Below are 24,256 nucleotides of genomic sequence, written 5' to 3' on the forward strand. Positions count from 1 at the left end.
TTAAATTCCATGCAAAACCGTACCAAATGCAAAGAATACGAGATGACACTTTAGGGGTAGAAGTATGATAAGTGTTTTAGTCGTACATTAGCAACCAAAAACATATAATAAAATACGATTAAGTGAAAAAGACTCGTGTATTTAAAGATATATAGTATTAGTTTCTTGTTTTGCTTTGATGATGGATGATGTGTCCGATAAGAATTATTTCCATGGAGATATGACGAGAAATGCAAAAACTTGAAATGTAAAAAGAGGGAGAAAACAAAAAAAAAAAAGAACAAAAGGCAAAACAAAAAGATAACAGAAACAAAGGAGGGAAAAAAAAAAAGATCATGATAAGGCAGAAAAAATAAAAAAACATCTATGGAGACCTTTCAGAAAGAATGAAGTAAGACGTAGGAAAGTAGACAGAGTTGTGTCTATATAAGATCAGCTAAAGATTTATTGGAATCATCTTCTTGATGAGATTATGTGTCTTTATACTCTCATGTTTGCACTTACTCCTACATACTTAGCTTAGCTAGACAAGTGTCTTTAATGGGTCATATCTTTTGAGAAATATCAGATGAAAGAGACTTTGATATTAAGGAAACTAGGTTCAATCCTTGTGTTTCACAATACGTATTGAAAATACAAAATCAACGTTTTGTTGGGTACTAAAGAGAATGATCATTACTAGTTTACAGTCAGTGAATTTTTGACTTGGTCCTAATTTGAAGTGCCAAATGATTTTATGTTTTAAGAATTTATCTTCAATGGTGTGTGGCCTTCTACGTCCTACGTATAAAGTAACTTGATAATGATGGGAGACGGTCAAAGTCTTACTCTAAAGAAATTGATGTTACTCAAAATATATGTATTTATTGACATAACAATGACTCTACCACTAACCACCAACCTAAAGTCTTACTCAAAAGAAATATATGTATTTGATTGATGTGAGCTGGTTTACTATAAGACATTATAGATCATATTACTTGTTTGGACATAAGCATATTGTTAGATGATGCAGATACAAAACTACTGTGAAAATTGTATTTCAGAAAGCCCTTATTTCTTATTCTTCAATTTTTTAACTCAGTCTCAAGATCTAAACAGGTCACTTAACCTATTGTCCAAACAGATATTCCTATCAATGTAAAGCATACAGAAATGTTTATGTTTGCCAAGCGTATGCCTTATGGTACAGTATCATTAGATTATAAATAGTAACAGCATTTGCCAAAAAAACTATGGTCCTATGGATGTCACTGGGTAAACAATAGACTATTGAGGAGAATGTAGTATAGTCAAGAAACACATTATTATTCATAAGTACAAATCGTAGGTCTGCTCACTCTGCATTTGTTTCGCCATGGAACGAAGGAACTGACTCAGAGACTTTTCAGCAGTCACTAATGCAGCATCAACTTCTTTCTGCTTCTCCTCTGTTGTGCCTTTTTTTTGTTCATGAACCAACTGTACTTTCCGAACAAGTTTACGCAATTCCTATCAACAACAATGTGGAAAAAAGCAGAAGCTAAGAATCATATCAGTAAACCAAATGATGCTTTTGGATCATATCTGTTCAAAGACCCCATACACCTAATATTCAAGTCATACACATATCCTTATCTTATTCAACTCATATTTGACTAACCTGTCTATCGAAATCAACACCCTGAAGAGAATAAACTTCCTTCGTAAGTTCCACATTTTGACTGATTAGGCCATCAAACCATCTCGCAGCCATAGCCATATATTCGTCTGATCTCTGAAGATGTTATTTCAAAAATTAAATGAGTTTGGACAGCAAACAACTGAAACATATTTTATGTTAACAACAAACACAGTTCTCTTTATCCATTTCTACATGTAATCAGTAGCTGGTTATAAGGCCATTCATGAATGTGCACAGAAGTAGGAATGTATTGGTTCAGAGATATTTTCCTCTTTCTATTAAGGAGTTTGCTAAATGAAGTTCCTTGTTCCTCCAAAGAACCCAGAACGTACTAGCTGATATATTATAAATTCCACTTTAACGAACAACCAAAAATCTATGAAGCACGAGTCCAAAATTTCCCTAACTATAGAATCCCATCTCCCATTCTCTTACTGAAGTAATCCTAACAATGGAATTTAACTATACCATCCAGGAGACCATTTTCTAACCAAACAATTATATATGAACATTACACTTATGTTGAGATTCTTGTTTACACTTACCTCCTCTTCTTCTTCTGACTCTGTCTCTGTATCATCATCATCATAGCTTTCTCCTGCATCATCTGCAACATCCTTCGCTGAACTAATAAGCGCTTGAAGGGTTGTGTGATCACCTTGCTTTGTAGCATGTATCAGAGTGTCCATCAAATCAGGTTCAACATCACGCAACAATTTCCCTGAGAGCACATACCATATTAGCAAAAGATTTCAATCAGATCATGGCCTAATTGTAAGATACAAAGACAAAATCTCATAACAGTTCGTCTGGATATAAATGATGTTTTTTTCTTATCTCACCAATATAGTTGAAATGTCTACGCTTTCCTTCTCTAACATCTGAGCCTAGTCTCTGCGGAAAAACAACAAACACCTTACGTGCATTGTCCCAAATTTACGATAAGAGAAGCTATGACGACCAAATGAACTCAAAGTAATTACCTTCCCAAGCATCACAGCATCATAAGTCTCCTCACCAAGCGACGCAGCTCTATAATGAGATAGCCAATTAATTTAAAACCAGAAACACCAACAAAATACAAAAGTGAAGATTTTGAATATCCAATTTTTAAGAAGCTTACCTTAGAATCCGCTTAACCTGATCACCGGAGAAGGAAGCAAGTTCTATACCCCATTTGACGGCGCGGCGAGCGTCGCGCTTCCGCTGGTTACGGCTCCTCGACGAGTCAGACTCGGAACCATCGCTATCACCATAATCTTCAGCAATAACAGTTGGAGTGAGAGCTTCCGGTGGCGCCGGACGAATTCGCCGACGAGGTGGAGACCTGGCCGTGGAGAAAGACGGGCATAGAAGAAGAGTAGGGATACAAGAAGGTGGGTTCGGAAGCTTTTTCGAAAATAAATGGCGGAGATTACGAAAATGGTGATTACACTGCGGTGATAATTGCCTTATTGGTCGTATTAGTTGCGCCATTGGCAGCTCCTGCAAATCGTTCCAAGGTCGGAGCTTTATCTATCTGCTATGTGCTATCTATAAAGCTAACTCTTTTATCAGAGTGAGTTTATTTTCCTTTATATATGTCTTATTGTCTGTTAAGATAAATCTCAATTTCAAATACCAATTGAACTAGAGTTAGATTCCAATCCATACATACACATCTTTTACAGCTTCACTTAAACTGTTGCTATACACACAAAGACTGGACTTTTGTTGTTACATCTGGTTTTGTTATCATCCGGTGAAGCTAATACGAGAGAAAGAATTTGAAAATCTCCAGCCAGAGGAGGGTTTAATGTTGAATGTTGTAGGTGAGAAGCTAAGGCCAAACATTTCCTTTGGCGTTAGAGTTGAGTGTTCGAACCCAACCAAAGTAGCTATAAGAGAAGCACTCTCTTTGCAATGATCTATGTCTGTGGTGTTGATCCATAGTTTGTGAGTTACTTGCAGGCTTCTACGCTTTGAGCTTAACTCAACACCCCACTTCTTGTAAAATTCTTCTCTTTGTTTCTTTCCATACTTGCTTGGTATTTGCTTAGCCAACCATTCTCTCTCGCGTGTTAGTGCTCTGGCAGCTTGTTTCCTCGATATTTCAGGCGAGTCCTTTAGAAAAGATAGCCTTCTGAGTTCGACTTCCATGTAAACAAAGTCCGATGGATCGCCTTTGAAGAGCAAGAAAAAGTAGGTTCTATGAACCAAGGGTACATTACATAATTCCCAAAGCTCCATTATTTGGCTCTGTTGTCTCTTGAATTCTGCTTTCTTGTCACCATCATCTGTGTTCTCTGGTTTCATCGTCTTTGTTTCAGTATCACTATGATCCAGCTCATGTGTGGAATGGTGCTGCATTGCCCTTTCTTTAAGTCCTGCGATAAATTCATGGAAGCTACTACTGCCAGTCTCTGTATCGGAATCTTTAGTGCTCTGTGCATCCATGGAGATAGTGTACTCTGAATCAAAGGATGGGTTAGATGCCTTGAATATGAAGCCTCCACTAGCAGCAGCAGCAACAGATGCCTTTGTAAACAAGAGATTTTCTCTGCAGCTTCGACTTCTTCTCATCTTTAAGTAATCTCCTGGACTCATATAGTCATCTATCCTATTAAAAGAAGGAGATTGTTTCTCTTCTGCTTGCATGCTCATGAAGTATTCAATTGTCTTCTGCATTTCCTTCACCTTTTTCTTCAAAGCCTCATATGTGTTATCATCTTTATCAGAGCCTCTATATACTTCTACACATTTCTCTTCAGCAGAGGGTGATTTATTTAATTTCTCTGACTGATCCATAGATATCTGTTCTATGTCTTCTTTCTTTGAAGTCCAACTAATTTTGTGGTCTTCCTTGTACACAGATTGCGCAGTCTCGTGGAATTCTTCTAATATGTTCATAGTTATCTCATCCTTGGCTTCAAGTTTGTCAGAGCCTTCATGGACTTGTACACTTTTCTCTTCCTCAGCGGGTGATGTTGTTACCTGCTCTGACTTATCATCCCTACACGAATACTGTTTCATGTCTTCTTTCACTGAAGACTGCTTTAGTTTCTCCAGAGACTGGTCAGTCTCTTGGACGTCTTCTAGTAGCTTCTTTATTACTGGCTCATCTTCAGCTTCAAGTTTAGCATATAAACTCAACTCCATATCTATCTTTTTAAAAGAAGAATCAGCATATTCCATTTCGGACTCATCGGGTATAAAGGATTTGTAGTTTTGTTCATATTCTTTCTTTTCAACAATGTCGCCTATTGAGTCTTGAATTTGAACTCTTTCTGCTTCTCCATTGTTCACTTCAATGCATCTAACTTCTTTGCAAGCATCTTCTGGTTCTTGGGTGGTGTGTTGAGCCATCTCCTCCCACTTATCTTGTAGGTCATGCTCCGGAAATTGAGGGGTAGTATCATCTAGCAGGAAACCATCCTCATCAGGAGAGTACAAGTTACTCTTCCCCAAGTTTTTTAGCATACGAGGCTCGTCAAAATCTGTTGAATCGTAACTTCTTCTTCTTCTGCTGTTATCCATTGAACTTGAAGATGATATCTCTTCCGCTGTTGATTTAAGCAAATTCTCCACCCTAGATTGAGCTACATCTCGTTGCCATTTAAGTTCCTCGATCTGTTCCTCCATCTGCAGGTTGTCACCCAAGCAATGAGTAATATTTTCCTTAATCAAAAGAGGGAAAGGAGAAGCATCAACAAACCTTTGCAATCAACTCTTCTTTCTGCTTGAGCATTAATGTGTAGAACTCAGAGGTTGAAGAAGAAGAAGCAGGTCCAAGATTCTTCAATTCATTCTCCATTCTCGCAAGCTCTCGCTGCAGTTGCTTCACCAAAGCTTTCTCAGAGACAACCAGATTGACTTGAGCATTTGTGATCACCTCTTTAGCACAGCTTGCAAAGAGAAGTGTGTTTCTTGATTGTTCGAGATGACTACGAGCAGGGCTCATTGTACAGATGATAGCTGTTCTTGCGTTTCCCCCCAGTGAGTTCTGAAGTATACGAGTTAGCTTCGAGTCTCGATAAGGTATGTGTCCATTTTTCCCTTTGCTGTAGTACTTTCAAAAATATAATCATGTCAATACTTATTACCAATAGATTTCAGTTGAAACTTAACAAACTTAACAGAAAACTACTAAGTTGCTGCAAAAATGACCTTAGTTTTCGGATGACAGTTCCTAGAGTAAGTAAGCTCCGATTGATGTGACAACCTTCTTTGAGTCTTGAACCAGCAGATAATGTCTGAGAAGCACGCTCACTTCCTGCTAGATCAATAAAACACACTGATGCTGCAAGAGTCGCTGAGCTCTCTGGAGAAAATTCTAGGTTTGAGCTTTCAATTGTCTGGAAGAGAAAAAAAAGCATTGTGACTTGTGGCAATATGTGAGTGCAGTGTTTTCGTTATTAAACTATGAAAATGAGTGTACCAGTCGGAGTATCTGATGAGATCTGGAACTAGTCTCATTTAAAGATGTCTCTCCAATCTTCCTCTGAGCTGCAAAAACCACAGATTCAAAATATATCATAATTGCTGATATCAAAATATGAAGAAAGAAAACAGAACTGAGTTTGGTTAAGTACTCTCGCATATAGAAAGGAGTTCCTGTAGATGGTTTCTGTCTGTGAGAGTCTCCTCTCTAAGTTTCTCAACGACCGTTCCTCTCTACCAAAAGTTAACAATAATAGCATCAGTCAATGAAATAGCTAATAATCATTTGAGTATCATTACTTCATGGCAGGGAATAGAAGATGAATGTGACCTCAGGATCATCTAGCAGCCTAAGTGGGATGTTACTATCTTCGCAAAGGAGATCCCTCACAGCTTCATTGTAGATCTCCATCGCCGAGAATTTGAGTGTGAATTTTCTTTCTTGTTTATGCTAAAGAAGAAACAACAGAGGATCTCAGCTGAGACCTAAATGTAGATAGCACAAGAATGAGTGAAGAAAGGTTAATAATGTATGTAAACCTTGTCAATGTAAGCAAATATATCATCCATAGCATATTCAGTGATTCCACTCATCGTGTACGTTTTCCCGCTACTTGTCTGTCCATACGCAAAGATGCTCGCTGCAACACATGAATCTGCTTATTAGTCATATAAATCAAAATGGTTGATCATAAGGAGAGATGCAAAACAATACTATTTCTCACAGTTGATTCCAGAGAGGACACAAAGTGCAACCTCTTTAGCTCCATCATCATAAACTTTCTTCGTGGGGCATTCGAATCCAAACACTTTGTCTGTAACACATCAACTGCTGGTTAGGTTCAATAGTAATGCGTACCTCAAAAATGAAAATGGTGAGTAAGAGATGCAATTTAAACTCTTTACCAAATGTATAGGAAGACTTATCAGGCAAATTATGGAATTTGCAGATGATTGTGTTGTCGTTGATGCAATCCCAGTCACATCTATCGTTCCTCGTCGTCTCTTTATCGTTTAGAGGCCTAACCCTCACCGACACCAATATCTTCTCTTCTCCTCCTGCCGCCATCTTTTCTTGCTTTCTATATACCTCTGCTTTTTTTTAAAATCCAAACCCATTGAAGAAGGATGCATAAATCATATGATCATATTTATCTGATCAGACTTTAGATATCATAAAGAGAAGGAAAAGAAAAAAATGTTGAAACCAAACCATTTCTCAGAAACTAATGAACGAAACATAAACCTTTCATTGACCAAAACCTAATCTACATGTATAAGATCTTGGCTCACCTTTTGATCCTTCTCTGGATTGCTGCAAATTGAGAGGAGAAAGACATTTTTTTTATTGTGAAGGATCACTAAAGAAAATTTTTAGTTTGAACAAACAAACTCCATATCATAAATGAAGACATAGACAAATCAACGAAAATTTGTTGGGAGATGAGAAGAATGAGTCAGCCAAAAATAATAATCCGGTCAAAAACCCCCTCTGTAGTTTCTTCTTCCTCAAGTTTCTTGTTTCCTCAACATTGAGCTGTCTGAGATAGAACATGTCGGCATGGCCGTTGGAAATGTTTCGACCACCAAGCTTTCTCTACTAAAATAAGAATGTTGTCAATTTTAACCTCTTTTTACCCTTCCAGTTAAAGTAATTACATGAACGCCTTGCTGTACAAGGAAATTCATATGACAATTTGAACAATAAGCATAAACCAGACCCAGATATCCCCATTTCGAGCACAAAGATTTGATTGTTTGGTTTCATAAGTAAATGTAATTAATTACTAGAAACACATGATTCAGGGGAATTAATTTGGATTATGAAAGATTACAATTAGAATATCTCAATATGAGATCCCATTTGTGAGGTTTAATAGAGCAATCAAGAACACTACAAATATAAGTTTTAGACATAGAAAGATCGTGGAACCACAAACACAACCATTAAAGAAGACTTCTTTTTTATGTTCTTTTTTCTTATATATATATACTTGTATACATGCGTAATCCATTCGAAAGGTAAAGGAACATCATACTACAACTAAACCAATTGTAAACCATCTGGGAGTTGTTGATCATGAGTGGAGTCCTGAGATATAAACTTACGGCAAGCATAAAGCACTGCAGAATGAAAATCATTTGGGTTGTCTATGAACACATAATGACCACCCTGAATCAAACAAAAATTCACATAAGCATCATATTCTTCTTCTCTATAATTTTCATCTCAGATGTGAAAACAAATGCATGTGTTTAGAGATTTGACCTGTCGAACCCGAATGATTTCACAAGGGACTTTCATGTATTTCCGCGCTTCCATTGCACCTTTATAGTTCATCCAATCAGTCATTCCATAGATAAATGTTGTTGGCACTTTCCACTCTGATGCACTGCACACACACAAAAAAGTCATTGAATTTGAGTTGTGTAAAAACTCCATCAGCAATGTAGTCACAAACTTGGAATTATTCATGAGATTTGGTAGACAAACCTTTGCAGGAGGGGCTTCCGAGCAAAGGCTCCAAATGAGAAGATGTATTTCAAGCACAACTCTCCACTAGCCTTTGCAGCCAAAGTATGGTACACATAATCTACAATGCAAAACGGACCATCACTGTCAGCTATTGCATCATCATCCACCATAACATCTAGGGGACTTAACAAAAGAATTACTCACCGGTTAACAATTTGGATTCTTCCTCTTTTAGCCCAGTTCCCTCCGAATATGCACCAAATCTTCCAGTTGTATATCGGTTTACAAGACCTGGACCCCAAGGACCCAATCCTCTGCACGCAAACCACATTTAGAAAAAATATATTGAATCTAGTATTCCAGCCCCAGCTCACTTCATGCCAACAAGTGTTCCCATGCTCATTTATCAAATGGTTTCAATTGAGTGCAATAAAATTGTATCATCTAGATGAGTATCTAACCGACCTACTGGTGAATAAGAAAATATTCTAAGAGCATACCTAACAAGCTTCTGAGGAGTGAAATTCGACTCCCATAAATGATTTAGTAGGGCGCCTTTCCATGTTGCTCTAAATTTAGTGAGCCATTCCGATTTGGCATCTGCTTCTGCTGAGAACCCAGCAGGTCCCACCAGAACTAAGTGTTGAACATGCTCAGGATGCTGAAAGATCCAGAGATATGCCCAATGAAAGTCAGATATCATCAAAAGCCAAACTATCACCTTTTTCCCATTGAGTTATACCAAGGAGGAAAAATCACCTTAAGTGCATATTTAGCAGCAACATAACCTCCGAAGGAATGTCCTAATAGAATAAAGTTACTGAGATTCTGGGCTTTACGCCATTCCTCTAAGGAGTCGATAAACCATGCCTCAGTTTCTGTACAATCAAAGAAGGACCAATGCAGTTCCATTACTGGTATAGTAGTGCCACATATACAAGCCATTTTGGTTTTAAATGAAATTTTAGCCACTGAGTACTCATGAGCATTACAGGGAATGAATACCTTCTGTGCTTTTACATGTAAAATCAGGCCTACTTGATCCACCCCACCTAGGAAGGAAAAGAGAGAACTAGCTTATTATACAGTCACAAATGTATACAAAACATGAGAACAAAAAAAATCTAGAACATCCTCACTTTGACGATTAAGACATCAAAATTTAAAACCAACTAACGGAAAAAGCATGATATCGTTAACACTAAAGCATCCAAAAGGCCATATTGTGACTAATACATGTCAGGAAGACTAGTTGCATGATACAATAGTCGCTTACCCAAGTTGATCAATAGCAATCACCCTAAATCGACTGGCAAGAGCATCGAAATTTTTGAAGAAAAAACCTTGAGAAGCACCATAACCATGAACCATCACGAGAGTGGGAGAACCCTCCTTGGCATCAAAAGTAACAGTGTTGATGTAACGTGACTCATCGCTGGAAGACCTAAACCACCTGATTTTGGAACCTGGTGGTCCTGAACCAATATTAACTTGTTCTTGTACATAAGGCGTCCTGAAGATTGTTCATCCCAAAAGAGTTAAAAACAGCTTATCCGTAATGTAGAACCAAAAAAAAAAACTCTCCTTTGACATTTCAAGCTCTAATCAACAATGTCCCAGAAACAGAGTTCATACTAAATTACAGAATTTTGAAAGATTTATCCCTAAAGCTGTGTAATTGAGAACAACAAATCTGTAACAGAGAGAGATATATGTACTCGAGGATTGAGAGAAGACGCTTCTCGGCGGCGATGATGTAATCGGTGGACGTAGGGATCCACCGGAGCGAATTGGGCCACAAAATTTTCCATCTTGATCTCGCAGCATTCGTAGCAGCAGCCGTAGCAGCAGATGAATCAGCCACCGAAGCAGTCGAAGAAGATCCCACTTTCTTCTTTGAGATTTCTTCAGCCATTCTTAGTCTTGACGCAAAACGGCTCAAGTTCATACAATAACCGAACAAAAATCACAATCCAACAAAAATAAATAAAAATCTAGACTTTCTCTCACGAATCAAGGAATCGAGATTTTTGGGAATTAAAAATTTCTAATTTTATCTAAAAAGTTTCGAGAAAGATGAGACGAAAGGTTTTGATGCGAAGTCGCTTATGGGAAATATGCTTTTTATTTGTTCTTCACACGTCATTGCCGACGTCACCTCTCCTGCAAAACACAGAAGCTTCTCGGTGGAAAAATCGGACCTGTCGGTCTGGTCAACTCTTGATAATTTGATTATGTCCTCCTTTGGATTAAGATTGTTAATGGGAAATTACCAATTAGATTAGGATTCAACGTGGGAAAGGTGAAAAGTTGCAATTTGATTCGTTTTCTGACTGATCAGTTCGGTTGGTCAATTTTGTTACATTAAAGGAGTGATCGATCATAAAGTGAAAACTCGATAAATAACATGTTTAGTCTTGTGCAAAATCCAACCGCAAAACACAAACAAAAGCTAGGTGGTCTAAGATTTTCAAACAAATCCCTAAAAACGATGATTTCTAATCATAAACCGGTTTTGACTTTGTAGACAAGACAACTAAAGCCATTTATTTAGCTTGAGCTTCTGCTGCAGCTGCTAGTAGTAGTACTAGAACTTGGGTTGTTGGAGACACCAAGACACAATGCTTCAGCCAATGGTCCACCTGGTGTTGTTGAATAGAGCCATGATGGACCTTCATGGCTAACCCACTGATGCTGGTTTGTTTCCTCTGCTTCCTCCATGGATCCTCCAGCCATTGACAGTGTCAGAGAGCTTCCCATTGCTTCGTCTTGTTTCCCTTCTACAACAAACCGCCTTGTCTCTTGGTTATGTGGTGTCTGGTTTAGACTCAATAGACTTTGCAATGCTCCAAAGCTCTGGTCCACTGTTGGCTCCTTCTGCATGAAATTCAGATCATAACCGAATCCACGTTTGAGCTCTCTGCTTGATCCATCCTTCAGCTGGACAGCGTCATGAATCTCTGGGTTTAAAGTTCCAATGGCATCACCTTCTTTCCTAAACCATCTCAATCCTCTTCACACATCAACAAAAAGAGTTTCAATCTTTCACATGTTTTCAAAGGGGATGGATTTTAAAAAGTTTGACAAGAATGCAAGTAAAAGCACCTGTGGTGATCATATGAAGAGGTAGAAGATGGAAGAGTAGAAAGCACAGGGACTTGGTTTACGGGTTGTCCGTAAAACTGAGGATAAGCTCTAGTAAACTGGCTAGTATCATTCTTAGCGTTACGAGTGTCATTGTGGTTAGATGATTGGTGAGATGATTCCACATGCTTTCTTGAACGAGGACGGCTCTTGTGTGTGTGTCTCTCACAGTATTTCTGATCAGGAATCACGTTTCTAGAGCATCTCCATTTCTTCCCATCCGTTCTCTTGCACCTCCATGGCTCCAGATCAGCTGTGTTATTGCTTGCGCTTGAAGCAATCCCCAGCTGCAACGAACCTCCTGTTGCCACTGCCACTGTTACTGTCATCCACAAAGACCACAGCAGATTCTTGTGTTCAGCATAAGTACTAAACATTTTACTTATATGCCTCCACTAAGAGGTAAAACTTCTAAAATACTTGAACATTCAAATACCATCATAATGGATTTTTAGTTGCATCAAACATGATAACAAGTGATTAAGAACATATGTAACCAAGAGAATTTGACAAAAATGGGAAGCCTACAGAAGTTGTTTGAGTGAAAGCTAGGGAGATCTTACCATCCGGGTTAGTGTTTGATGGGTGGCTCTTGGGAAAGGGTGTGAGAAGCTCGGAAGGAACAGGAACAGAAGCCATCATGTACTTATATATATTCTTCTGCCTCTCAAGCTCTTGCCACTGAGCGTTACTGAAAGCTGCACCTGCGTTTTCACTCAGACTTCTTCCGATCTCCCCTGGATTTCATCCAAACCAATTTCACACATCCAGCCAACATACAAAAAATTACAATTTTTTCATAGCTCAGAAGTCAGCAAAAGGTTAGAACTTGAAACCTGAAGAGCTCAAGGTGTAAAAAGGATCTGCTAGAGTGACAGAAGCAGAAGTGGAACCGGCAAGGGAGAACATATCACTGTGAGAAGAAGTGTATGCCTGATTGCTTGAAACAGAGAACATGGGATCGCCAAGACCAGCAGAACAGTAGCACAGGGAAGAAGAGGAAGGAGAGGAATATGATGGATGATAATGATGATGGGGTAGCACCATAACGTCTTTATGAGAATGTTCAACAACTCCAAATCCAAACCCACCAACGTAATCTTCCTTACGTTCTGCTCTTGTTGCCATTAAACTAAAACACACACAAACTCTCTCTTTCTATTTCCTGACTCTGTAATATCCACTCAAAAAGTCTCAACTTTTACCAGAGAACACCACCTCTACAAACCTTAAAACCCGATTAAAAAGCACAACAACACACACAAACAGAAAAACACAACTCTCAAAGCTTTATCCTTTGTGTTATACTTTTTTGTCTCAGTAATGGAAACCTAGGAGATACACAAAGCTTTATCCTTCAAAGCTAAAACAAACAAGCAACACCCAAAAAATCCAAGAAAGAACAAAAACAGAGAGAAACAGAGAAGAAAAAGCACCCGCCTTCTATCTTATCCTAATCTCTGCAACATAGAAAATAAAAATAAAAACCTTAAAACACACACACAAGAACACAAAGGCTCACACTCTTTGTTTATTTGTCTCTTTCTATCTCTCTCTCACAGTGCCACTTCAAACAAAACAAAGCAAAAATGAGAGGATGGGGAGAGAAATTGGGGATTTAGGTTAGGCAATATAAAAAAAAAAAAAAAAAAGAAAGAGGGAGGAGCGGTGGTGCAGCTATTTGAAAGGCTCATGAGCCATCATCTCATGATAAAGGCGTATAAATTTGTTTCCTTAGTCTCCAACATTCGACCTTGTTTCAGAATACAGACAAAAATCTTCATTAACTGTCAGCTACTACTCTCTCTCTCTCTCTTCTCCCTGACACAGACCAGTAGCATCCCACGTTGTCGTTTCCTACAACACTTAACGCCGTTAACTCTTTCTTTCTCTCTACACACCACCGCCTCTAATAAAAATCTTATTATTTACTTCGACCTTAGGTAACGTCTTCTCTCTCTCTTTTGTCTTCTTCCCAAAAACTACATACATCATCGTACCATTCACACAACAAGAGCATGCATGTATAGGATGAGGATTAAAGACTCTCCTCTCTCTCTCTCCCGTTAAGCAACGGCGTTTTAAAAGAGGGTGCTTGGAGATGTGTGTTGGTAAATAGGACCCATATGATGATATGAGGTTTCCGTGAGAGCTTCTCATTGGGGACCATAGATAGAGAGAGAGAGAGATGTGATGCTCTAACTAATTTACACCCCTTCCCCCTCTCTTCTCTCTTTGGGTCACTTTCTTAGATTTTACTAATTTCTCACCCCCATTTCTTTTCCTTCTTTCTCTTTTCGACCCCACTACTTTCAATGTCTCCACTCCTCTCATTTCTTCTGATTTAGTTAAAAAGAAAAAGCTCATCTCTTTCATTGATCACACACATGATGGTAATTATTGAGGGGGTGGAAGAAAAGGGAAATAAAGATGACTTCTAATTCTAGTTTTCTTTGTTTGTCGTATACACCTAAACATACATAGGACCACTCACCCTTAAAGTTCAAATGTCAAAACATATGGGACTATATATATTAAGGTCATTTATTTGTTTGATAGTCATATAGTAGTAGCTCAATTTCATCGGTGGTTACATATAAGTCTAAAAGAGCACCCTATTTTTAACATGAATCCAAAGTGAAACCCGACTGTTTTAAAATTTAGGAACAAGAGACAGTATCACAAACATGTTCCAAAATGTAGTGCCCGAGGCTAGCTGTTTCAATAGTGATTCCGTACTCTGGAATCGAGTCTGAGATATGTATTTCAATGTTACCTACGAATGAGAATATAACCTACTTAATGCAGCATTGGTCTAACCTCTGTTATGCAGTTTCGAGCAGATCAAGAGAAGATGCTCTACATGTGTCCAACGAGACGTAGATTGTTGAGACACCTGCCAATCTGAAACAAGAATACTCGTTAACAATTGTTGAGACAACTACATGGCATGACTACTAAAACTGTGATATATGAATGTCTCACTCAAGACCAAATGGGCCGCTATAATAGTACCTTAAATCAAGAATGGCCCATTACTAAAAAGTCCAATATTGGTGAGATTGACATTTGTAGTTCTTTGGATTCGGGTTTGGAGAAAAGTTTTCACTTTGGTTCGGCAGATTGTAGTATATTCGGTTGGGTTAGAACTGAAAATATGATGCAAAACCAAAGTTTTAAAAAACGGTTTGGTTATGGATAAAAAGCAATGTGAACCAAAACCAATACACTTTTAGGCATATAGGCCTATAGGCCTATAATCTTTCTTTCTTTTCACGTGACCTTTCACTTTTTACTTTCGCGTGTTTGGTTTCCTCAAAAGTCTTTCACCTTTTAGTTCTGCTTGGCAGAGTCAATGAGAATGAGTCATCGCCATATATGGGTGTACCGAACCCGATTCCGAACCGAGACCAAATATAATTTCGATTTCTGCCGATAGGTTTTTGTTTGGCCACGTTGATCGAACCTCGATTTGGTTTGGAAATGCCGGTTTGGTTAGTTACGTTTTACCAGGACCTGATTCTTACTAATTTTTAAACCATTAATTGATGTACAGTGTATATATAAAAAAAAAAATACATTTGCACGTTTTTGTACTGTAGTATAACTTTGATACAAAAAAATACAACTTTCAAATGGAAAACTAAACTTGCACGTTTTTGAATTGTAACACAAATTTTATGGACAAAAGGAAAGATATAAATAGCCCAAGGCAAAAAACAAATATGCATATAGCTAGAGATATGAAAATGCATGGACGAGTAACATCCAGTACGATACCCAAATGAGCTACATTGATATAAGACAGATATAGTAATATTGCGTCAGAATTGAAAATTTGATATAAAGACATCATAACCCCCGAAAGATCATGCATGTCATTTTCTTAACCTACGTGAATCCGTACCGTTTTACAGTTAGATGTGTCGATTCTTTATTTAACACCGGAATGTTAGGAATCTTTAATATATACATTAGATTTGTCAAGACTAGTATAATGGTATATATGTATAATGTATTAGTTGCTGCCTCCGTGGTACGAATTAATTATGAATTTGAGTTATCATCAATGGATATAATTACGTATATTGAAGGGAAAAAAGTAGGGAATGTGATATGTTTCAAAAAAAGTGTTACGAAGAAATTAACTACATAATACGTCGAGAAGCGGCTATGTGTAAAAAATAGGGAAGGTGATACAGATTGTTTATTGCAAACCTCTATCTAGCTATGTTGATTTCTGAAAATGTTGATTTCTGAAAATAGACATAATTGCGTGTCATGAACACAAAGAAAAAAACGAGCTAGTTAGATAAGAAAAATATGGATTAGCAAGTTTTAGAGGTACAAGAAATGAATTATTCAAATGGAATAATTATAAACGACAAAGCTTAAGTATTCGTGCATGATCATCATATCTACGATGAAAAGCCCCAAGTCATGGACTGGTTCTCCTGTTTCACAGAATGGTTCAACCACCACGCACCTCTTTTTCTTTAGGCGTTTTAATGACACAACCTCATATTTATCTTTTATATATATACTCTTTTATATAAATAGAAAATTTTGGTTATCAACTGTTAAGTATTTTCCTCTTTTCTTAATCAAATTTTCGAAGTCTTTTTCCATACAAGTATTTTGTTCATTTTAAGAATTTGGCAACTTTATACATTCATCAAGAAAGTTAAAAAAATGTTTTCTCTGCCGACAAACAATAAATTGTGTTTGCATATGATACATACCTAGAGAATGATATCTTTTTGATACAATTGTGTACATCATCTACTATATAGATAGAATAAACAAGAATCTCCCAATTTTGTCACTCCCAACTTCATTCACAAGTTAACAAAATATACTACAACATATAGTTTCTCTTACACGCTTTACTATATGGAACCTTCGGAAATTGTTTGCAGCAAAATGTATTTCCTTTTTTATTTTTACGTTCCATAATTTCTCTCTATATATGGAAATATATATATAAAAAGTTAAAATGCAATAAATTCGCCATCTTCCTATCAACATACATTGATTTTTCGACATATCCATATAAGGAGTAGTGTTACAGTTAACTCACAGCCACATGTTATTTAGCCAATGTTTTTAATACCAGACCGGTCTAACCGGTGGATCCCGTGACCTTATGTAGTAATTTTAGACTATCTTGATCAACAATAATAATATCTCACGTCCTCATGACATCATATTACATATATATTAACCATATAACACATCCATATACATTGATACAAACCTCAGATTCTTGTTTTTCTCCGTATTCTCAACTCTCAAATAGAGAGAGCGAGAGAGAGAGAAAGATAGACAGAGAGAGCGAGGTCTACATATATTATATAAAAGACATTACCCAATTACACAACTTGTCTTCCTCACGGATCTCCCTTCTTATACCTCAAGTATATAAAGAACATTTGTGTATCGAACATCTCTAAGCGTTGTTGAGCCATGGCTGCGATGAAGATAAGAAGAGCAGCGACCGTAGCAGGGGCATGGCTAAACGAAGCCGTAAGCTTCCTCGTGTTCTGCGTCTTAGACATCGTTGATCCTTTGCTTTGTTTCCTCTACAAAACAGCTGACTATCTCTTCGAAGCCGAGTGGAAGCCTTGCTATTGCTTGTCGGCCAAGGAACCCATCACGACAACTCGGGGAAAGATCCTTTTGTCTCACGATAATGGCGAATCCAAGATCCTCACTCTTTCTCCGCTTCAAGAACTCGGGTATTAATTTCCTTTTTAAAATGTTTTGTTAATGCAAAATGTATCAATATCAGAAAGGGAATTGTCCAAGTACTGTATATGTTTATTATAAAAATACGTCTAAATAGATTTTACTAACTCAATACTTTTTTCCATAAAAGATGGGAAAAAATGTCCATTTTTTTCCAGCTCAGTGACCTCGAATTTATTGAGCCCGACCTATAATAAATTTCACAATTATATATTACATAAATGTATTTGCCCAAATAAATATATTAACTAATTGGTTTTGCATCACTACATGTGTTGTTCTGTTTTTTCTCCCCTTAAAATTTACCATATTTACGTGTATATAATTTATACAAGTTCTCATAAAATATCATGACGGCCGACTCATGTTATATGCCTTTTGTTTCTCTATTAATTTCAAATTGATAATAAGCCAATATTTTCACTAGGAGTTCACATTCGTTTGATTTTCTTGCAGCGGACGTTCCAAGATTGAGCTTGAGGATATCTCTGAGACCCTGTACACACGTCCTTCTGTTCTATCCGACCTCTCTAATCTCTCGGTTAACGAGCTCAATAAACGGTTCGTTAAGGTTACTCGGTCCGAGTGTAGCGGCCATCATGAGAAGACTAAAAACAAAAGGGGTAGATCAGTAACGAAGTCAAGCTTGACGGTGAACTTCACGGTAGTTGAGATGCTTCGGGGAAAAATCAGACAGCAAAATTTGAGCAACGATGTCTCTCGATGGTCGGATTGTGACTGTGGGTTTTGCACATCATGGGCCTCTGCTTCTACCAAAGATCATTCCCTCTATGTCAAAACTCAAATCCCGAATGGTATAAGTTCACATCTTTATTTGAGTATTTTACATGTTAGGTTTTAGTACATATAGTTGCATGTGAAGTGATTTTATCTTTGGAAGTTATAGATGCAAATTAAATAGGCAATAAAAATGGTCGTCTGTATTATGAGTTGCAATTTTGGCTTAAAAAAAATGTCAATAAAATATTGTTTACACAACTTTATTGCATTTTAAAACAATCCGATTCATCATTAATACAACAGGGGTAAGAGCGAAAGAGGATGTTCTGTTTATACATGGTTTCATATCTTCATCAGCATTTTGGACGGAGACGGTATTTCCAAGCCTGTCAGCCTCCTCCTCGGCTCATAGACTCTTCGCCGTGGACCTTCTAGGATTCGGCAAGAGTCCAAAGCCAGCTGATTCACTCTACACATTGAGAGAACACGTAGAGATGATCGAGAAATCTGTCTTACAAAAACACAATGTGAAGTCTTTCCACATCGTGGCTCACTCTTTGGGATGCATTTTGGCGCTTAGCCTGGCTGCCAGACACGGGGCCTCAGTCAAGTCGCTTACCCTCCTTGCTCCGGTACTTTAATTAGTTTTAGCATATTTTGGACCTTTCTTTATTGGTTTCTCTGCATGCAGAATATAAAAGTTACATGATAAAAGTTTACAATGACTACTAAGTTTCATTAAATTATGAATCTTATGTTGGTCACTCGTTTTAGGTAGAATAAAATTGAACAAGTTAAGGAATAACGCAACTTTGTGTCAATAAGAGATGTGAGGTCTAGGAGACTAGGACTAATACAATACGTGTGCATGTGTACGTGTGGACAGCCATACTATCCAGTACCGGCGGGAGAGGCGAAGCCAAGGCAGTACGTGATGAAGAAGGTGGCACCGAGAAAGGTTTGGCCGCCAATAGCTTTTGGAGCGTCGATGGCTTGTTGGTACGAACACGTAAGTCGTACCATTTGTCTCCTTATCTGCAAACACCACCGGCTTTGGCAATTCCTTGCAAATATCATCACCCGTAATAACAGGTTTTTATTTTTATCTACTATTTTCTTCGCGTAATTAATTTTATTAATCCACCCAACCATATTACACATTTCAAGCGTAAAATTAAGATCCATAAACTTAACATTCAACAGAAAATAATACAATTTCTCATACTTAACTAGTGCACAATCAAATACATGACGGTAAAATGTTGGTGGTTTTTTAACCCGGTTGTTTGGAATATTTTGGAAATCTAGTGATCTCAAAAGTTAGGTTTAGTCTAAATTTAGAATTTTTCCCATTTTGTATGTAAAGTTCATCAACTTTCTTATTAGTGTAGGCATAGCATCATGTATATTTAATTGATAGGAACAAATGAGGGTTGCTGTAGCTAGTTAGTATACCAAACCACACCTCCAATGGAAATCTACAAACAAATTTAATTCGTAGCCGCATCTGGTCGCTGGCTAGTTAGTGTCTCTACTCAATTTACGATTATTAATTCAACTTACTCACCAAATTAATTTACATATATAGTACTACTCTACGTGGTGTTAGCTTATTCCTCAAGTTACATCAAATCACCAAAAATAGAGAGCTTTCTTTATAAAAATGGAGAGCCACGTGTTTTGACATGCCAGTACATATCTCCGTTCACTGGAGGAAAACTCTAATGGAGTCTTAGGCAACCTACTCAGACCTTATAGTACTATGCTAAATTTTAAAATTCCTACCTAAGTACTATGACTATGTGTATTTGGAACAATTGAAATTGGTTTGTCTAGGTTGGTTGATCGGCATATTTGAGTGACAAGAATGGATATATATAGAGTTTAATTTACGAATCTGTTATGTAGTTTCTACGTTTTAGGAATCTAGAGTAAATAAATGGTTAGAGATAATGCTCTCATATATCCTACCAATACAAACAACCATTAGGAATTAAATTAATAAAGGAAATGGAACAAAATTTCATACGATCAGTGCTACCAAATATAAGTTCGACTCCAAAACCAATATATAATATAACTATGAAATTATTAGTAAAAATGAAAAGAAATCAAAATTCAATACATATTTTCAAGTTTGTTTAGTTTGTCATTAGTCATAGGTACAGCAACAATTTGAGACAATTGATATATCATTTTTTATAATAGTCCTTTTTTTTAATGTGTGAAAATTATAGTCCAATAACTATGATGTAGGAATATAGTCCATTTTGTTTTATTATATATTGTACTAATTAATTTTATCTCTATCCAGGACTGTAAACTTTTTAATAGAAGGTTTCATGTGTCACACGCACAACGCAGCATGGCACACTCTACACAACATTATATGTGGGACAGGAAGCAAACTCGATACGTATCTAGACGTCGTCCGAGATAAACTAAAGTGCAACGTGACCATCTTCCACGGAGGTGACGACGAACTCATCCCAGTCGAGTGTAGCCACAACGTTAAACAGCGGATTCCTCGGGCGCGAGTTAAGGTTATTGAGCACAAAGATCATATCACCATGGTCGTTGGCAGACAAGATGAGTTTGCCAGAGAGCTCCAAGAGATTTGGAAGACTTCTTCTTGCTAAAATATACTATTCCATGATATATTTGTGATAGATTTATCAATTTGTCTATGTAATGGGGTTGGTAAAAAAAAATATTCTAAAAGTTTTTATCATTATAAAATTAAGGAAATCCTTATGTACCATGAGAAATCCAGGGAATGGAGTATTGCAATAATAATTTTCGAGTCTATTTTGTTATGATATTTCATTTTTATACGTATAATTTGGATTATAGAATAGAAGGTACGTATCTATATTAACATTTTTAAGCATTTTTGAAATAAATCCTAGACTTTCACACTATTTACCATCAATGCCATTGAGATTAATTAATTATATATTTAAGAAAATTATAACGAATATTTATCTTTTACCGAAATATCTCCAATAAAGATTTAATATCATATTTTAGTTTCATTATTTCCTCTAATCTTTATATGATATTTTATTTGTTTTTCAAATCTTTTTTATTAAATTAAACATATAAAATAATAAAAATACATTTTTCACATATGTTGCAATTAAAGTTTTTTTAAACGAAGCTATATTACTTAATCAATTTTTTCAAAAAGTATATGTATAATGTCACATTATCAATTTTTCACATCACATTTTGTACCCTCTTGAACCATTTAAATTTTTTAAATAGAAGAAAGATATAAATAATTCAGATCGTTTACCATTTACTTTTGTTTGCAGAACATATAATCATCAATGTAAACAAGTAGACATACATTGCGAAACAAGTATGATTTCTTTACCTTTTTTTTTTTTGTCATCAAGTACGATTTCATATCCTAGAATTCACTTTCAAGCGTGATCTATATCTTATCTGCCTCGGAAAATGATGAACCAAAATCTAAACCTGGTAAAAAGTAAAAACAATATCAATAACCATTTGGCACTTTGTACTAAAAGACAAAAGAACAACGTATAAAATTCATTACTCATTGTGAACAGAGGCAGAAAAATTAATATGGTCAACTCAACTGACAACATTCAATCAAAATTACAACATTCCTATAGTACTACTACCTCTACTTAGTCCTAAGTACTAACAGTAACATAAATAATCGCATATCAAACTATTCGATAGTTTATTCCTTATATTTAATATTTTTTTTTAATTCTAATTTGAGCGTCATAAAATTTTCTTACAATATCACATGAACTAAGTAAAAAAATAATTAGTTTATATGTCATTTCAACTGTTTACAGATTTATAATCTCAAAACTTCTATCAATGTTATATAGTTCTTTTTATAGTATATACTTCTTTTTTGTTTTCAGTGGAGTATACATTTTGTTTATGCATATGAATTAGCCGACGATTCCCTGGAAGTTGGTCAGATTGGTTGAACAAACTCACCAATACTAATGAATGTATTGGACCCATCCAACCATATTATTCCGTCACTACTTTAAAGCTCAACCAAATGTGATGGTGAATTATCGGAAAGCACTCGTTCTATCCCGGAGGCCTTTACTTAGAACCAAAATATATCGATTTCTTCTTTTTCAGTGTTTAGGAATTATTTGTGTTATCTACTATATGATTTACTAATTATCCCACAATCTTGATTTAACAATTCAAAACTCTACAGTTTCATGGACATAAAAAAAAATAAAAAAAAAAAAAAACAGAGGAATTTTATAAATTCGAATAGTACTGATAGTATATAGTTTTCGAATTACTAACATTGCGTTCAACATCTACTGTGTCTTTCCATGTTAATGTGATTTTCACTCATAGAAATATATTGGTTGCGAGATTTGATTTGATATATTTTCTTGTGATCTGAACTTCTGAATTGTAATTAACCTCTAGCTACATACTTAATCGTATAAATAAAAATTACGAAATATATAATATTTGAATTATTTACTTTATCGATCGATCGTTTTCAGTTAGAAAATAAGTCCACTCCATCACAAATCAAAATTTACTTCACATATAATTATTCACAAAAAAAGTTCTCATGTACATAAATAGAATGAAAAGAATTATAAAGACTTATGAATAACGTTTTTAAGAAAAATAACCAACGATCCCGGGAATGTATTATATTATAGTTTTAATATTGATGGCATAGAGCAACCTTACAAGATACTGTATATATATATATATATATATATATATATATATAAATAAAATAAAAGACCAAAAAAGCAACCCAAAATGTAATAATGATAATAAGATCTGAACCAGATCAATTCATTAAACTTGTTTAATTTTTGGGATTTTCCAAGTAAAAGTTGCGTTTCTCTTCCTCGTCCATGAATGCGGTAACGTGAAAAGACTTGCCGATTCCCATAGGAGTCTTGAAGTAAATCTTCTTGCTCTTTGGCTCCTCCATACTCATCTCCACGATCGGTACCCACATAAACATCTGCTTACTCTTCACTCCTATACATTTATAACACACAAATACATATCACATAAACAAATTACAAGCTATATATATTATCATTTACATTTCACAAAAAAAAGCTATATATCTACATAAACTATATAGATATATATATATCAGAGATCGTACCTGTCATCTTCTTCATACAACACTTGTCGACATAGGCGGTGACCTCGAGACCGTAGGAAACGCGAGTGTTGGTGGCTTCGAAGAAATGCTCGTAAGGAGTGTCTTGCTTCATCCACACGTATCCTGTGGCCATAACTCTTCCACACTCCACAAGATTCTTCAAAGGCATCACTCCTTTTGGAAACCCTAGCTCCTCTAGAAGCTCCAACGATTTCTTGTAACATTCTTCCGCTCCGTACACGATCTCTGCCCCTTCTCTCTCCCCTCCGAGAACGACGACTCCTTGGCTCGCCATTTAGGTTACGTACGAGATATAGAATTAACAAAAACAACAAAAAAGTAATGTTTTCTTCAAGATATGAAGAGGAATATAAATAGTGTTTTTGTGCTAAGGATTTTGGAAGATATATAAACTTTTAACGAAATAAAAAGAAGAAGATATGAAGATATTAGAATATGGGGTTGGTGGTTGAACGGTGGGTTGTGTGATTCATTTATTTGTTTGCCTAATTCTCTCTCTTGTTACTTTCGTGTGGTTTTTGTTTGTTCACCTAATTACCCATATATATATTGTTTTCTTTGGTCAAAGCAATTAAGCACATATATATTTGATTTTTAGAATAGTCAACTTATATCTTGACTTTCTTAGAATTATGGCATTTTATTACTAAAATATGATTATTGTATTAGGCATTTTATTGAATAGAATCTCGTAGCAGAATCTTATCCCAGTAATAAATTTTAAACTGAAATCTAGTGTTATTTAATTCCATACAAAAGAAATTATTTGGTTTTGATATAGCTGAATTTACTAGATTTTATTACACCAAGGTGTAATTATATATGGGCTAAGCCCATAACTTTTCGAAATAAACTAATTGAAGATAACCGAACTTATAATGTGCTG

At 36.1% G+C, this 24,256-nt stretch overlaps 6 protein-coding genes and 1 long non-coding RNA gene across 7 annotated transcripts; 2 read left to right on the forward strand and 5 right to left on the reverse strand.

Annotated features, from left to right (window-relative positions):
- Positions 1–1,148: 1,148 nt before the first annotated feature.
- LOC17877912 lies at positions 1,149–3,223 on the reverse strand. Its single transcript, XM_023778633.1, has 6 exons — positions 2,787–3,223; positions 2,647–2,695; positions 2,506–2,557; positions 2,209–2,384; positions 1,643–1,756; positions 1,149–1,491 (listed from the first exon to the last, which is right to left on the reverse strand). The coding sequence occupies exons 1-6, from the start codon at positions 3,137–3,139 to the stop codon at positions 1,312–1,314; spliced, it is 924 nt and encodes a 307-aa protein (XP_023634401.1). The 5' UTR covers positions 3,140–3,223; the 3' UTR covers positions 1,149–1,311.
- Positions 3,224–3,281: 58 nt separating this feature from the next.
- Positions 3,282–7,151, reverse strand: LOC17879806 (kinesin-like protein KIN-7I). Its single transcript, XM_006285276.2, has 9 exons — positions 6,989–7,151; positions 6,808–6,897; positions 6,623–6,723; positions 6,414–6,533; positions 6,235–6,316; positions 6,081–6,148; positions 5,810–5,997; positions 5,358–5,703; positions 3,282–5,284 (listed from the first exon to the last, which is right to left on the reverse strand). The coding sequence occupies exons 1-9, from the start codon at positions 7,149–7,151 to the stop codon at positions 3,398–3,400; spliced, it is 3,045 nt and encodes a 1,014-aa protein (XP_006285338.1). The 3' UTR covers positions 3,282–3,397.
- LOC111829500 lies at positions 4,628–5,388 on the forward strand. Its single transcript, XR_002832893.1, has 3 exons — positions 4,628–4,717; positions 5,030–5,149; positions 5,291–5,388. It is a non-coding gene; the product is annotated as an uncharacterized LOC111829500 (long non-coding RNA).
- A 732-nt stretch (positions 7,152–7,883) lies between the features above and the next one.
- LOC17878033 (1-acylglycerol-3-phosphate O-acyltransferase) lies at positions 7,884–10,729 on the reverse strand. The gene is made up of 9 exons (XM_006283756.2): positions 10,277–10,729; positions 9,835–10,071; positions 9,564–9,610; positions 9,318–9,436; positions 9,059–9,219; positions 8,763–8,872; positions 8,577–8,676; positions 8,352–8,475; positions 7,884–8,255 (listed from the first exon to the last, which is right to left on the reverse strand). Exons 1-9 carry the CDS (start codon positions 10,504–10,506, stop codon positions 8,127–8,129), a joined length of 1,257 nt encoding a protein of 418 aa, XP_006283818.1. The 5' UTR covers positions 10,507–10,729; the 3' UTR covers positions 7,884–8,126.
- Positions 10,730–10,934: 205 nt separating this feature from the next.
- LOC17878332 (growth-regulating factor 8) lies at positions 10,935–13,654 on the reverse strand. Its single transcript, XM_023779022.1, has 4 exons — positions 12,539–13,654; positions 12,266–12,439; positions 11,664–12,024; positions 10,935–11,571 (listed from the first exon to the last, which is right to left on the reverse strand). Exons 1-4 carry the CDS (start codon positions 12,828–12,830, stop codon positions 11,109–11,111), a joined length of 1,290 nt encoding a protein of 429 aa, XP_023634790.1. The 5' UTR covers positions 12,831–13,654; the 3' UTR covers positions 10,935–11,108.
- Positions 13,655–16,966: 3,312 nt separating this feature from the next.
- LOC17878760 (probable lysophospholipase BODYGUARD 3) lies at positions 16,967–21,010 on the forward strand. Its single transcript, XM_006283532.2, has 5 exons — positions 16,967–17,440; positions 17,907–18,265; positions 18,495–18,823; positions 19,078–19,283; positions 20,506–21,010. Exons 1-5 carry the CDS (start codon positions 17,169–17,171, stop codon positions 20,828–20,830), a joined length of 1,491 nt encoding a protein of 496 aa, XP_006283594.1. The 5' UTR covers positions 16,967–17,168; the 3' UTR covers positions 20,831–21,010.
- A 1,735-nt stretch (positions 21,011–22,745) lies between these two features.
- LOC17880879 lies at positions 22,746–23,831 on the reverse strand. The gene is made up of 2 exons (XM_006284606.2): positions 23,350–23,831; positions 22,746–23,216 (listed from the first exon to the last, which is right to left on the reverse strand). The coding sequence occupies exons 1-2, from the start codon at positions 23,642–23,644 to the stop codon at positions 23,038–23,040; spliced, it is 474 nt and encodes a 157-aa protein (XP_006284668.1). The 5' UTR covers positions 23,645–23,831; the 3' UTR covers positions 22,746–23,037.
- Positions 23,832–24,256: the final 425 nt, after the last annotated feature.

This window comes from Capsella rubella, unplaced genomic scaffold (assembly GCF_000375325.1).
Source record: "Capsella rubella cultivar Monte Gargano unplaced genomic scaffold, Caprub1_0 scaffold_7, whole genome shotgun sequence".
Classification (NCBI taxonomy): domain Eukaryota; kingdom Viridiplantae; phylum Streptophyta; class Magnoliopsida; order Brassicales; family Brassicaceae; genus Capsella; species Capsella rubella.